The following is a 15,580-nucleotide window of genomic DNA, read 5'->3' as shown; positions in this document are numbered from 1 at the left end:
AAGACTTTAACACAGGGGTAGCTCTGGTTCGGAGAGGTAGGACCACCGCAGGAGGAAGGGTAAGGTTTTGGCTTTTAGCTCTGACTTCTTGGCTTTCTTCTTTGCATTGGTTCTGTGTTTCTTATTTAATAAGAAGGTTGGATACATCTACAAAGCAAGATCATAAAAATCAGCTATTTATTTCTTTCATAGGTTAACATCCATCAAGTTCCCATAATCAAACTATTTTAAACTAAAGGCGAGTGGCCTGGGATTCTTCTAAAGTAGTGTTATCTTAGGCTATACAACAAGTTCACAACTTCCCCATTTACTACAGGTCATAGACATTTACAGTCATCACTGAGTGATGGATGTGTTCAGCAGGATGCTCCAAACTCAAGCTTCCTCTTGGAAAAACAAGCCTTCTTCATTGTTTCCATTTTAACAAAACTGGTTCTGAAAATCTACTCACTCATTGAGAACCACGCCTGTTTCAAAGGAAAGACTACGCTTATGTTGGTCTGAATCCCGATGTTGTAGATCATGAGAGCTGACTGTGGTTTCTGCTGAAGGCTATTGTATTCCAGGTAACAATACCATATTCCTTGAAAAGAAAAGACCAATATCCAGTGTCATTTTCTGAAGTAGAAGCTATATGCTTATCACACATACCTACATAAAAATGATCAATATGGCCATTTCTACAGAGTTAGAATCATGTTTGGTTGTAGTAGTCTAACTGCTACTCCAGGTAACATAAATGCTTTCTGAATTTATGTGGCTTTCAATGCACTCCTGGCTTGTAGCAACCCTAACACACACCAGCAGGACTGTTTTAATATGCTACAGTACATCTGTCCTGCAGAAAAATGTGCTGACGCCCCCTTATTTATACTCAGTACTAATTTATTACTTACTGGCTTTTCTTGTATACTTGTATGGATCTTAAGAGTACTTTAATGGATCCATTCAAGTTTAGAATTGGTTTTGTTTTAGGGAATTGGGCTGATTCTGCTCCTAATAGCTTTATTTCAAGTTCTATTTTGTCTGATATTATTAATCCCAGGGTCGTGAGTTCGAGCCCCATGCTCTACCAACTGAGCTAGCCGGGCTCTGGGAGGCAGTGGGTCTATGCCTCTATCAAAGCAGCATGTAGCCCACAAACCTCTTTTTTTTTTTTTTTTTTTTTGGTAGCAAAACCTATATCCACCACTGTGGGATGGTCTGTATGTCAAATGTGTTACTGATTGGTCAATGAATAAATCACTGATTGGTCAGTGGCCAGGCAGGAAGTATAGGTGGGACTAACAGAGAGGAGAATTGAGAGAACAGGAAGCTGGGTGAGAGAGACACTGCCAGCCACCATGATGACAAGCCGCATGTGAAGATACCGGTAAGCCACAAGCCATGTGACAAGGTATAGATGAATGAAAATGGATTAATTTAAGCTGTAAGAACAGTTAACAAGAAGCCTGCTACGGCCATACAGTTTGTAACCAATATAAGTCTCTGTGTTTACTTTGTTGGGTCTGAGCGGCTGTGGGACTGGAGGGTGAGAGAGATTTGTCCTGACTGTGGGCCAGGCAGGAAAACTTTAGCTATACACCACACATCATGTTATATGGCTTTGCAGAAACCTCTGTGTAACTTGGTGGGAATGTGCCACCAACCTGCCATAGAGTAGCCTAAGCATGCAGGCTGCGGCTAGCTTGAGAGAGACAACTAGTAAGCTGTTTTTAGCTCCATTTTAGAATCTTCTTTCTCAGGTTTAGGTGGACATTCTTGCCCCACATTGGGCGCCAAATGTCGCCAGAAGTTTTCCTGGTCCCACCTGACTTGCAGCCGCTCAGACCCAAATAAGCACACAGATGCTTATATTAATTAAAACTGTTTGGCCTAATGGCTCAGGCTTCTTGCTAGCTAGATCTTACAATTAAATTAACCCATAATTCTTATTTATGTTTAGCCACATGGCTTGGTACCTTTTTTCAGTTCTGCCTTCACATCTTGCTTCTCATGGCGGCAGCTGGCAGCATCTCCTGACTCAGCCCTCCACTTCCCAGAATTCTCTCTGCTCACCCCGCCTATACTGTACTTCCTGCCTGGCTACTGGCCAATCAGTGTTTTATTTATCAATCAATCAGAGCAACACATGTTCACAGCCTACAGAAAGACATGCACAGCAACTACTATAGATTTCTTTTCATAACGGCTAGTCTTTAAAACTTCTACTTTTAACTGTTGGGTTTCCTTACACATTCTGTAAAGTTTGTAAATAACATACAGTTCCAACTTGCATATATACATTTTAATCTTATCTGACAATTTCCGTGCTGTTTTTTTTACATATATTCTCTTTCTTCTAGTTCACTGCCATCTACTCTATTTTTATAACCACTCTTGGAAATTTCCTGCCTTCTGAGTAATCAAGTTCGATTTAACTAGGAAATGCAAGGGCCTTTGGTTACTTGGTGGTCACCCCCATTCTGCTCATTTGTCCAATATCTTAGTTACATGCATTTTAACTAAAAATGCATCTTTTTGTAGCAGGAATCTTAACAGTTCTTATTAAAAAAAATCAAACCTAAGCCAGGTATTGGGGTGAACTGGAAGATCAGAGAACCAGAACAAGCCACAACTATCTCACCTCGCCAAATCCTCAGCTGGTCTTGTTTCCTCAGACTGGAGGCCTCTGAGTCCTCATCCAGAATGGGTCTCAGCTGAACTGCTGCTTGAAAGCCTGAAGCTTAACCAGCCAAATGCTTAACCAGGTCAAAATGCTTCTAGTTCCTGGTCCTCACGCCTTATATATCTTTCTGCCTTCTACCATCACTCCCTGGGATAAAAGGCTCGCTTTCTGGGATTAAAGGTGTGAGTCACCATGCTTGGCTGTTTCCAATGTGGCCTTGAACTCACGCCTTCCTAGCATGTGCCACTACTGCCCGGCTAATGTTATTATTTTATATGAGTAAAGTTTGCTTCACTTTACCTACTGTTTGCCAATTCATTTTCTTTGCTTACTCTCCTTCATGAGGCTCATATTATTATGAGGAATCATTTTACTTTCCTCTGTCTATGCCAGGCATCAGGAAACACATCTGGTTACACATACAGACATCTCCACTGCTGCCTCTTTAGCCAGGGCTTACTGCATTCTGGCACATAACTATTGCCGTGGCCTCCCAACTGGCCTTGTTGTTTCCGCCCTTGTCTTACTTAACACGGGGACCACAGTCATCATCTCTCCTCTGCTCAGAACCATGCAGAGCCTCTCTATTTTACTCCAAGAGACAACAAGACCTCCCAATTCCCTGTGTGGCTCTGGTCCTCCATGAATTCTGTGACCTCCTCTCCTCCTACTGCCCCCTTTACCCAGCATACCCACCTCCTCAGCCGCCTAGTCATTCCTTCAGCATGCGGTTTCCTCAGGGCCTTTACTCTAGCTGCACCCATGGCTAGAACTTTCTCTGGTCACCAGGTCACAACTGCATTGCTTCCTCCAGGTGTTTTCACATCTGTCTTCTCACAAAGACCTACCTTGGGGCTGGGGGTGTCGCTCAGTGTAGAGCCCTCGCTAGACAACAGCAACAGCAGCAATGACGCCAATCCTCCCCCTCCTAACCCTGCAGTGTCGCTCCTCAGCCTGCATGGTATGCTCAATGTACGTCTGCAATACTTCACAACTTTCCTATAGCAACCATCACCTTCAAATATACGGTATACTTCACTGCAAGCTTGAAAAAAGTGAAGACCTTCATTTATTGTGAAGTACTGTAAGAAGTGAAGTCTACTGTTACATGTTAAGAGTCCAGCACAATGTATGTCATAATTGCTCAGTTGATGATTGATAAATGTGCATAAATGACTATATGATCTCATGCATTTCTCTTCCTCTACCTTCCTTGGTATAACTATGGCCTCCTGGACCTATGGATCTTTATCTTTCCAATATGACTGATACATATGCACTCTTTCTGATTCTTAATCTTTCTCCACTTTATCCACACAATAGTATTTTTGTCACATTCTGTTGTGTTTAAATAACTCTTTGAGATTCATTCATCTTTCAATCCATTGGTTCTCTATTTTGGCATTTAATATAACAATTTTTTAAGTGTGTGTGTGTGTGTGTGTGTGTGTGTGTATGTGTGTGTGTGTGTACAGTCATGCACATGCCATATCACATGTGTAGAGATCAAAGGACAACATTCTGGAGTTGGTTCTCTCCTGTGCCTTCATGTAGGATCCAGAGATAGAACTCAGGTCATCAGTCTTGTATAGCGAGTGTTCATCCACTGAGCCATGTCACCATGAGCTCTGATTTGTTATAATCTAACAGTTTTTTATTTTGGAAAATTCCATTTGGTTCACCTTTACATATGTACAGGCATCTCTGTTGCTGTATTAGCCCTGTGATTTCATCCTTCACTCATTAAACATTTTATACATGGTTCTTTGTTGTGTGATATTTTGTGTTCTGACAAATAAAGCTTGCCTGGAGAACAGAGGGCAGAGTTAGCCACTAGTTAGCCATAGAAGCCGGGCAGTGGTAGTGCACACCTTTAATCCCAGCACTCGGGAGGTGGAGACAGGAATAAAAGGCTGGTGGAGACAGGATCTCGGCCCCCATTCAGTCAGAGGATCTGGAAAGGTAAGACATCACTGGTGACTGCTCCTCTGCTTCTCTGCTTCTCTGGTCTTTCAGGTTATTACCCTACTATTTGATTCCTGGTTTTTTTGTTTGTTTGTTTGTTTTGGTTTTTCTAGACAGGATTTCTCTGTGTAGCTTTGGGGCCTGTCCCGGAACATGCTCTGTAGACCAGGCTGGCCTTGAACTCACAGAGATCCACCTGCCTCTGCCTCCTGAATGCTGTGAATAAAGGTGTACACCACCACCACCTGGCTTTGACCTCTGGTTTTTATTGATAAGACTAAATAGATTCACACTTCAGTTATTTTTGCATTTTTTTTCTACATCTGGGTTGATTGCATTTCTCAGTCTGACGGTAATGCCTTCTTTCCATATCCATATCTGACTCCTACCTATGATGTTGATTTTGAGATGAGGGCACTTTCATAAATGGAGGGTGATTCCATCTACAAAGGATTGGTGTGTGTTCTGTTGGCAGCCAAAGTGTGCTGCAAAACACAGACAGCAGCATCTGGGTCTCTTTCAGGATCTTAGGTTGGTCATAGGAGGGTCATGAGACTCCACTGATCCTTATAGTTTGTTCATCTTGGTGAGAGTCTTCTGTTATTACACACACACACACACACACACACACACACACACACACACACACACTTTCACACAGTCTAGCTTTTTAATCCACCCACTGTGACATATCCACTTTATTCTATGCTTTAGTAAATTTGGTACTATCAATAAGAATGTTTGGTTTTCCATGACAGTAAATAATCAGTTGTCCAAGACAGTCACAGAGGCCAGTCACATCCAGTCTCATTTACTTACAGTTTTCAACTTAAATGGATATTTTCTCACTGTGAATGACTTCAAGATTAATTGCCAGGCAAAGAATTGCGGGGTTAGCACTACCTCGGGAGTCAACAGGCAGCTGAGACTGATGTGTGGTGGTATTGTGTTCCCCAAAATATTGTGCACCCTAATAAACTTATCTGGGGTCAGAGACAGAACAGCCACTAGATACAAAGGCTAGAAAATGGTGGCACTCACACCTTTAATCCTAGCACTCCAGAGGTAGAAATCCCTCTGGATCTCTGTGAGTTCAAGGCCACATTGGAAACAGCCAGGCATGGTGACACACGCCTTTAATCCCAAGAAAGTGAGCCTTTAATCCCAGGGAGTAGTGGTAGAAAGCAGAAAGGTATATAAGGTGTGGAGACCAGAAACTATCAGCATTTAGCTGGTTAAGCTTCAGGCTTTTGAGCAGCACAGTTCAGCTGAGAGCCATTCGGATATGAGGACACAGAGGCTTCCAGTCTGAGGAAACAAGACCAGCTGAGAAGTTGGCCAGGTGAGGTTAGCTGTGGCTTGTTCTGTCTCTCTGACCTTCCAGTGTTCACCCCAATACCTGGCTCCAGGTTTGTTTTTATTAATAAGAACTTTTAAGATTCCTGCTACACTGATGGCTTTGTTTGCACTTCGTATGTATTGCCCATCTCTCCATTTGCAATGTCAAGGCCGTTGCACAGTCAATCTCAGATCTCTTGCTGCTTAAGACAAGTCAGTGAAGTCAATGGCAGATTTTATTGCCCTTTCTGCCTTGATGACAAACAAAAGAGAGATTGAATCACATACCCAGACTCTCCAGTGGAAATCCAGGTAGGACACACAGAAAGATTCGGGATAGCAGTTCCCAGGCTCCTCCATAAGACTGATCCCTGCTCACCTGGCTGTGCTCAGCAGGACAGCAGGGCAAACAGAACGCCAAGGAGGGCAGGGCTGTTTACCAGAAGCTCTCTGAGTGTAATGACAACAGCAACTGAGCCAGTACTGACTCAGTTCTGACAGCCTGAGATCCACGTTTCCTATCTTCTGAGATGGAGAGTCCATCATTGGGCTGAGGACACAGATGTGGGAGCTAGGTCTTGTAATCTTAAGAATGTTTTCCATAATTACTCAGTTATACAGTATGCAGCTGGGTTATAGCCAAGGCTAGGTACTGAACAGGAGGCTGCCTACATCCTTACTATATAACATGTACAAACCTGCTTAAGCATCAGTAAGAGGACCTGGTTATTTTCTGTGCCTACTACTATAAAAATATGTTGCCAATCCAAATTGTGTTGTGGGGGAAATCATTCTTTTGAATATAAATTGCTCTATATTGTCCCATAATGTTATACAACCCAGTGGGAGGCATGCTGTGGGATGTCTTTCTGTATGCTGTGAATCTGTGTTGCTCTGATTGGTTGAAAAATAAAGCTGTTTGGCCTATGGCAAGGCAGCTTAGAGGCAGGTGGGAAATACAAGCAGATAGACAGGAAGAAGAAAGACAGAAGGGAAGAGATGGGAGACAGCTACCCCAGGAGCAACATGTAATGGGACGCAGGTAAAGCCACAGAACACGTGGAGATATATAGATTAATAGTTATGGGTTAATTCAAGATATAAGAGCTAGCTAGCAAGAAGCTTGAGCCATAGGCCATCAAGTTTGTAATTAATATAAGCCTCTGTGTGTTTACTTGGCTCTGAGCAGCTGCAGGACCAGGTGGGACACAGGAAAACTTCCAGCTACAGAGGCACTTGAATTCGTTTATTTAATATTCACATCAGGCCTGATGTACACAGCTTTTGGTGAGACTGAATTGAACTCTTCATCCAATGAGTGTGATTTAGTGTGCTTGCCTCTAGAGGGTGATGCCTCACTACAGGGACCAACTACTAAAGAGTGTGATAGCACCTGATTAAAAGTACTATCAAATCTGCTAAGAAAAATCCATCAAGCCATGCAGCTGTGCAGACCTGGTCATTGATTGATAGACAAGTTACAGGGGAAGACAAACTGTTTGAAACGTTTTCATTAATCTAAAAGAATCCTTTCTTCTCCTTCCTGATCCCCATCAGGTCCAAGACCAAAGCCTGCTGGGGAAAGGAGTATAGAATTTTTCTCAAAATAATAACAAAAAGATTTATAGAGAAAATATCTGTGAACTTAAGTAAATTTTGTAAAGTTAATTGTGGCTGATATATTGTGCACCCCAATAAACTGATCTGGGGGTCAGAGAACAGAACAACCACTATACTAAACATAGGTTTAGGCAGTGGCAGCATATGCCTTTAATCCTAGCATTCAAGAGGCAGAGATCCATCTGGATCTCTGTGAGTTCAAGGCCACAGTGAGAACAGAGCCAGGTGTAGTGGCGCACGCATTTAATCACAGCACTTGAGATCTCATGTCTTGTTTGGGAAAGATACACACCTTTAATCCCAGGAAGTGATGGTAGGAAGCAGAAAGGTATATAAGGTGTGAAAACCAGGAACTAGAGGCTTTTTGAGCTTTGAGACTTCTAGCAGCAGTTTAGCTGAGATCCATTCAGATGAGGACTCAGAGGCTTCCAGTTTGAGGAAACAAGATCAGCTGAGGAATAGGCAAGGTGAGGTTGGATGTGGTTGTTCTGTCTCTCTGATCTTTCAGAATTCACATCAATACCTGACTCCAGGTTTGTTTTTATTGATAAGACTGTTTAAGATTCATGTTACAGTTAATGATTCAAACTAATTAAACCTAAGGCAAGTAAATGCTTTCCAATAATTGCTAATGGCAAGGAAAAATTGTTCTGATATTTAGCAATTTTAAGAGTTGTGTTACTTACCATATCCTAAAATTCCAAGCACACCAAACGTGAAGACCCAGAAGAGGAATCCAGCTATAAACCTCAGGAGTATCAAAAAAATCCAACTCAGCACCATGGCAATGGTCAGGCCACTGGAGGAAAACCCACAACACACACAGTCAGGTGTGCTAAGTGCTACGTAACACCAACATCAAGTCAAGAGCCTTTTCCATTTGAAATCACTCTAGAATATCCTACTTTACCTGGCTGGAGTAACACATATGATTCTAAGAAGTATAAACAATGGTTTCATTGAGAATTTCACGTGAAAGAGGAGAGTGGAGAGCCAGTGAGCACTTTACACCTGAAACGAAACATTCTGCATATCTCCAGAAACCAGACCCCCAGCTCACAGCTTTGACCTGTCAGCCACACTTTGCAAATTGCACTCTTTTTCCTTCACACCCTTCTAGTTAGTGGTAAGTTTTATATATATATGTGTGTGTGTGTGTGTGTGTGTGTGTGTGTGTGTGTGTGTAAGTTTATATATATATATATAAAGGTAAGTTTATATATATATATGGTTCGTGATGAAACTGTGACTAAGGGAGACGTCCCAGAACACAGTTGTTTGGAAGTAACAGAATAGACTTGAGGTGGAAAAATGAGAAAAACAACTGGTCACAGAGTTCCTGAACTCATGACTTTGTAGTCATTGTCACATATAAATAATCTTGAGTGGTATGAGATGCCTGATACCGTCTGACATCTATTTGTGGTTCCAAGGGATCTGGGTACATGACCTGCAGGCAAGGTTAGTCTCCTGGCTACACGGTTTGTCATGCACAGAAAGCAGGAATATCTTCAGCTGCTTTAGCTTGTCTCAGGAGGTACTGAGGAGTACTAGACTGAGGTACTAGAGGAGTGTGTCCACTCCGTTCCCATTCAGGTGAAGGTCAGAACGGAGTCCACTGGCACAATCTCCTCAAAGAGAACTCACTAATACTGGAAAGTTGACCTACTCTCCTATTAACTGCTGACATCCTTGATGAAATTTGCAAACTGCCAATCAGCATCTGGCAGAGTCTGATGTATTTGAGGAAGATAGAGTCTCAAAAGTCATCTTTTAAGAGATCCTTCATAATATTTGTCACTGGATAGATGACAGTGTGGTGTTGAGGTTCCTTCTCAGGTCATGAAGGAATTTCCAAAGCCTTTCCCTCTTGAAATTGTAGAAACTTTAATGGTTAACATTTAAATATGGCTGAAGGGTTACTGTATTGCATGACCCAAAGGGAATACTTAAAACAGTATTTATGAAAGATTTTGGAGCAGAAAGGCTGGAAATAAAGGGAGGTGCTTAGGGTCCAGGGATGTGAGGGATACAGTGTGCACACAGGTTTAATGTGTGTTGGGTAAGGTGTGTCCAAGCAATAGAGGGCAAAAACCAAGGGAAGAGGAATTAAAGAAATCACCTAGTGGCATTTGTTTGTGAATAGGAAATCCCAGTTAACTATTGTCAAGTGCAGGTTGCAATCTTGACTATGGAGTTATTGCAGGCAGAACACTGAATCAGTAAAACCTCACAAAAGGAACTAGCTCTAACATTATGAAAATTACTTTTTAGTATGTCACTGAAAATACAGTGTTAAATTTAACAAATTCTCTGTGCTTAAAGACATGGTATCTGCTTCTCCCACTCTTACTTTTATAACTGCCTCTGAACTCACATTTCTGTGTATCTACTACGTTTTAAGAACTATACTGTGAGCTAGGGAGAGAAAGGGTTGATAGTTTAGCTGGGTATAGTAGTCTACACCACTAATCCCAGCATGTGAGAGGTAGAAGTAGGAAGATCAGGAGTTCAAAGCCAACTTTTTCAGTTACTTAGAAAGTTCAAGGCCAACCTTGGCTACAAGAGACATAGTCTCAAAAAACAAAAAGGAAAAAAGAAGAGCTGTCAGTCTATCAGAGGAAAGAACCAGGTAAATAAGATATAGAATGAAAGATGTTATGTAGAAGATAAGTATCTATGTATATATAGAGGTGTGTACGTATAAACAATGGATATGAGTGCTGTGGAATAATCCTTATGTACATTGTGAAAAAGTGTTGCTCTCATTGTTAATAAAAAGCTGATTGACCAATAGCTAGGCAGGATTTTCAGGGCAAAGAGAATGCTGGGAAGAAGGGAGGAGTCTGAAGAGTCTCGAGCCAGATGCAGAAGAAGCAACATGGAAAGTTCATAGATGAGATAAACGAGCCTTAGGCAGCACATAGATTAATAGAAATGGGTTAATTTAAGTTGTAAGAGCTGGCTGGAGACAAGTCTAAGCTATGGTCAAGTATTCATAATGACTAATAAATCTCTGAGTGGTTATTTGGAAGTGGTTGCCAAGACACAGAAACTCTACCTACATATGAAGAAAATGGAGGAGTGAAGTAATTTATCTAGGGAAAATAATAAAAGTTTTGTAAAGTGTCATTAAACTGATTTTAAAGGATGAAGTGCAGGCATTGGAGATGGAGCTCTGTGGAAGGGTGCCTGCCTAGCACATATGAAGCCCCAGGATAGCTCTCTAGTACTTAAAAAAAGTGAAGTGGAGTTACCCTGGACTCTGAGAAGGATATGGGGAGTAGGAAAAGTCATAAAATGTGCAGAAACACAGGATTTGATAAGCAAGGGTAGCAGATTATTTATATATAATTATTATATTTAGATAATTATTTAAATCTATATTTATATAATCTAGATATATATCTATGATTATATAGTATATAATCATAAATATAGGTAAATAATTAACACTATATAATCAGATGCCTCTCATGCTTATAATCCCAGCACTTGGAAGGCTGAAACTAGAGAATGGAGTTCAAGAATTTCCTCCATGGTTACAGAGTGAGATCTAAGTCAGTCTAGACTACAGAAAAATACTTACTTTTATGTGTGTGTGTGTGTGTGTGTGTGTGTGTGTGTGTGTGTGTGTGTGTGTGCAGGTAACCATGAAGGGCCAAAAGAGAGCCTTGGATCCCTTGAAGTGGGGGTACAGGCCATTGTTAGGTGCACAGTGTGAACTGAGCTGTAGGTTTCTGCAGGAGCAGCAAGTGCTCTTGCTCACTGAGCCATCTCTCTACCCACTAAGAACCTGTCTTTAAAATAAAACATGTAAGGCTAATCAAGAAAGGGACAGGGGTGAGCTTGAGAAGCTGTGCTGATGTGATTACAAAGCACCTTGCAGTCACTAAGAAAGCACTGATTTTATTCTCTGATCACTAGGGAAACACAGAAGCTGCTAAACTCTGGAAAGTGGTGCAAAGGTAGAGACATGTCTTACAAAGGACAGGCTTACATGTCACACGCAGTCGCCTATGTCAGAAGAGTGATCCCATTCTTCAGCTTTCCAAAATACCAATCTTACATCTGAAAATTCAAATCTCTACCTTTGTAAGTATTTTAAGTTTCTGAGAACTAGAATAGCCTTTCATGGTAATAATTACCATGTGTGAAAAGAACACTGTAGCAATTACAAATGATCCTTTGGGGTCTAGGGAGGGACAAAGGAGGAAAAAGCCAGGGAAATCAAACCATGCCCACCTCTGTGACATATGAAGAGCAGAATACAGGACCCCAGACACTGTGGCAGGGACTTGGTACAAGTACCAGTTCTACTAATGAATTAACATATAAGCTTGAAACTTATGTTCTTATGGGAATGTTTTCAAATATATTTGCCCTGTCCTTGCCCTCATGTGCTGTGGGATGGTCTGTATGTCAAATGTGTTGCTCTGATTGGTCAATAAATAAAACACTGATTGGCCAGTGGCCAGGCAGGAAGTATAGGTATGACTAACAGAGAGGAGAATTGAGAGAACAGGAAGGCGGAGGGAGACACTGACAGCTGCCACGATGACAAACAGCATGTGAAGGTGCTGGTAAGCCATGAGTCACATGGCAAGGTATAGATTTATAGAAATGGATTAATTTAAGCTATAAGAACAGTTAGCAAGAAGCCTGCCATGGCCATACAGTTTGTAAGCAATATAAGTCTCTGTGTTTACTTGGTTGGGTCTGAGCGGCTGTGGGACTGGCGGGTGACAGAGGTTTGTCCTGACTGTGGGCCAGGCAGGAGAACTCTAGCCAAACATGGTATGTGCTCACTCATAGGAGGATACTAGATGTGGAACAAGGATGACTGGACTGCTACTCACATCACCAGGGAGGCTTCCTGGAAAACAGGACCCCAAGAAAGACACGGGGATCACCCAATGACAGAGAAATGGAATGAGATCTACATGAACAGCCTGGACATGAGTGGGGGTAATGAAGGGCGAGGGTCGAGGTAAAGAGAGCTTGGGGGAGCGGGAGATCCCAGCTGGGAGGGGTCACCAACTGGATCAGGCCCTCTGAATGGGTGAGACAGTTTATTGGCTTGATCTGTTTGGGAGACATCCAGGCAGTGGGACCAGGTCCTGTGCTCATTGCATGAGTTGGCTGTTTGAAACCTGGGGCCTATGCAGAATCGCTTGGCTCGGCTTGGAAGGAGGGGACTGGACCTACCTGGACTGAGTCTACCAGGTTGATCTCAGTCCGAGGGGGAGGCTTTGCCCTGGAGGAGGTGGGAATAGGGGTTGGGCTGGGGGGAAGGTGAGGGGGACGGGAGGGGGGAGAACAAGGGAATCCATGGCTGATATGTAGAACTGAATTGTATTGCAAAATAAAAATACAAATTAAAAAAAAAAAAAGAAAGAAAATGACCCTGAGGTCTGAGTCCACTTTTCACCCTTGATAAGAGCAGAAGTGGAAGGGTCTACAAAGGTCATGAGAAAACATCTAGAGAAGACATGCACAATCTCACTCACATGAGAATCCATTTCCATGAAGTCACGTAGTCTTCAAATACCTTCATCCCAAATGTCCTGGCATCGAGGAATTTAGTGATGCCACTGAGTTCAATGAAGGAAAAATTAATTATTTCTAGTTAACATTAGAAAAAAATGTCCTTGTAATTAAAAAGACTTTGCATGATTCTATTCCAGGCATGCTTTTAGACAGCGTCTGCTCTAGTGACTCTTCACTAGCCACAAACACCTATCAAATGTCATTTCAGGAAGACTGCAAGTGTATCTGTGGTGCCGTATACAGAGGAGCTGGCCATGAGAAACAGGGGCAGATCCTTATGCAGCACACACCACATGCCCCAGTATTGCAGAAGCTCCCCTGTAAGAGCAAATTCCAATGACAGGATCTAATTTACAAAGTCTCTAGATCTGACCGTGCATGTCTTCTTAATCCCTCTTCCTGCATCTCTGTCATGTGGTAGCCAGACAGTATCACGGAAAACAGGTCAAAGTATGCACAGATCACTGTGTCCAACACGATGCGTGGTCAAGGTGAACACACAGAATGGCACTGTCACATTTTCCCTAGGGCCCCATCACAGCATGTCCCTCTTCTAAAGTAACCATCCTACTACCATGTATGTGTGTGCATCACAGGACAACGGATTTTTGCTCTGTGTTTTGTGTCCATGGAGTCGTACGTGTGTCGTTATTTTATAGGTTTCCACATAGCTTCCTGTTTCCGAGGTTCATTCACATTGCTATTAAATTCCACATATGAAGGAGGGGTACTGTACCACCCGAACTGTCAATGTCTTTTAAGAAAGAGAAATCAATTTTCAGGATTCCTTTCATTTTGTTTTTTCACTCTGCAAGTGAGCTATGAAAGGGAAAAGGCTATGCCTACGCACATGTGAACATGCACACATCCAAGGAAATGTATTTCTCAACAATTTAGACTACTGTGTGCCACATACAGCCAAGCAAACGGCAGGCAACTGGCTGTGCTCCAATTGATATGGAGACTGATCTGGCAGCAGCACCTCTCTTCACACCAAATCTTCGTGCTTGCTGACAAGGGAAGGCGTAACCACCCGGAAAGATGCTATTCTTTCTAATCTAGAGTGACATGTGTACTTCATTATGTTATGTAAGTGATTTCCTGTAACCCCGAGTGGTACTTTAATATTCTATATACTAACAGGATGCATCAAAACAACACAGAAACGTAAACATACTTCGCAGCCTCTGCGAGTTCCATGACATTTCTGCTCCTCTCACTTCCATCTTCAAATTGCATCCCATTTCCTATGGTTAAGTTTCCCTTGATGGGGGAGAAGTAAGGCAGACATCTCCGCAGGGCTGTGAAAGAGAACAAAAACCACAGCAAACTCCTTTGGACTAGTCTGTCCTTTAAAACCTTCTGTTATCTACAGCCAGGTTCTTGCTGGGCATAAAATGTGCTCAGGGCAGATAGCTAATCACCCTTTATTGACATCTTCAGGACTTTCTGGTGTCTGTGAGACTGAAATGGGAACACCATCACACTATGAAGTCCCATCCCAACCGGTTGATTTTTTTACACATGAAAGATTCATCCAACCACACAGATAAGATGTGTAGGTGAAGTGGCATTGGCTCATACCACATATGCTGAACATGCTTTGATGGAAAAGCTGCTTGTATGGTGGGAGGAGTGTAGGGCTGTCACTTAACGGATTCAGGATGGGGCAGCGGTGTAGCTTAGTGAGTAAGTGCCTGTGCGAAGCCCTGGATTCAGTCCTGACACTGGATAATGTGGTGGGCTCCTGTGATCCCAGTACTTGGGAAGTGCAGGCAGGAGGATCAGAAGTTCATGGTCACTCTTGGCTGTCTCAGATCTGCCTGGGATAGATGAGAGCCTGTTCTGAAAATATTTGTAAGTACTTCTCAGTAAAACCTTGGAAACTAGAGTTTAATAATTATTCCTGCAAGAGTAAGAACCAGCTCAAGCTTCCAGCTCCTGTGAAGACAGGACTTCTGGTGATGAACTCTTAGTAACTTGCCTCCTTGCCAGCAACGTTACCTACATGTCTTTGAAGGATAGAAACTATCAATGGAGGGCCACACTGTTTGACTGATGTAATTTCTGAGAAGAGTTAAATTGTTGTTCAGTCTTCCGTGATCTTGTTTTGATTAAATGGAGTCCTAGCCTCTATTAATACACTACTTCAACGTGTGTTGCAGTGCGAGGCACCAAACATATTCTAAAATATTAGAGCCCTAATTTAAATGAAGAGGCGAGAGAAATCAGAAGTGGATAGATAATTTCCATATTCTTTCTTGTAAGTAGTTTCACTAATTTATATGTAGAGCTTGGACCTAAAATATTGAAGCAATTGAAACAGGGAACAAGCTTCCTTATGAAACTTTCCAGCTCTCCTTGTCTTGCCCACGCTACCCATCTCCAGCTTTCAAAGTCTAATGACTGTGGCTGATTTCTTTCCCAATGTCCCCATCT

General features: G+C 42.3%; 1 protein-coding gene across 6 annotated transcripts in view; it reads right to left on the bottom strand.

Moving 5' to 3' along the window:
* Positions 1-15,580, bottom strand: part of Slc44a5 (solute carrier family 44 member 5) — a 316,279-nt gene that overhangs the window by 20,918 nt on the left and 279,781 nt on the right. For all 6 annotated transcript variants that reach the window (XM_052730288.1, XM_052730286.1, XM_052730290.1 and 3 more), the window contains 4 exons: positions 14,319-14,442; positions 13,102-13,185; positions 8,278-8,390; positions 452-583 (listed from right to left, as the gene is read on the bottom strand). In XM_052730288.1, coding sequence (XP_052586248.1) covers positions 452-583; positions 8,278-8,390; positions 13,102-13,185; positions 14,319-14,442 — 453 coding nt within the window. The remainder of the gene's footprint in view (positions 1-451; positions 584-8,277; positions 8,391-13,101; positions 13,186-14,318; positions 14,443-15,580) is intronic.

Source organism: Peromyscus californicus, unplaced genomic scaffold (genome assembly GCF_007827085.1).
Source record: "Peromyscus californicus insignis strain IS unplaced genomic scaffold, ASM782708v3 Scaffold_9__1_contigs__length_137607984, whole genome shotgun sequence".
Taxonomy (NCBI): domain Eukaryota; kingdom Metazoa; phylum Chordata; class Mammalia; order Rodentia; family Cricetidae; genus Peromyscus; species Peromyscus californicus.
The sequence above is the reverse complement of the archived record's forward strand: the minus strand, read 5'-3'. Positions and strand labels throughout refer to the sequence as shown.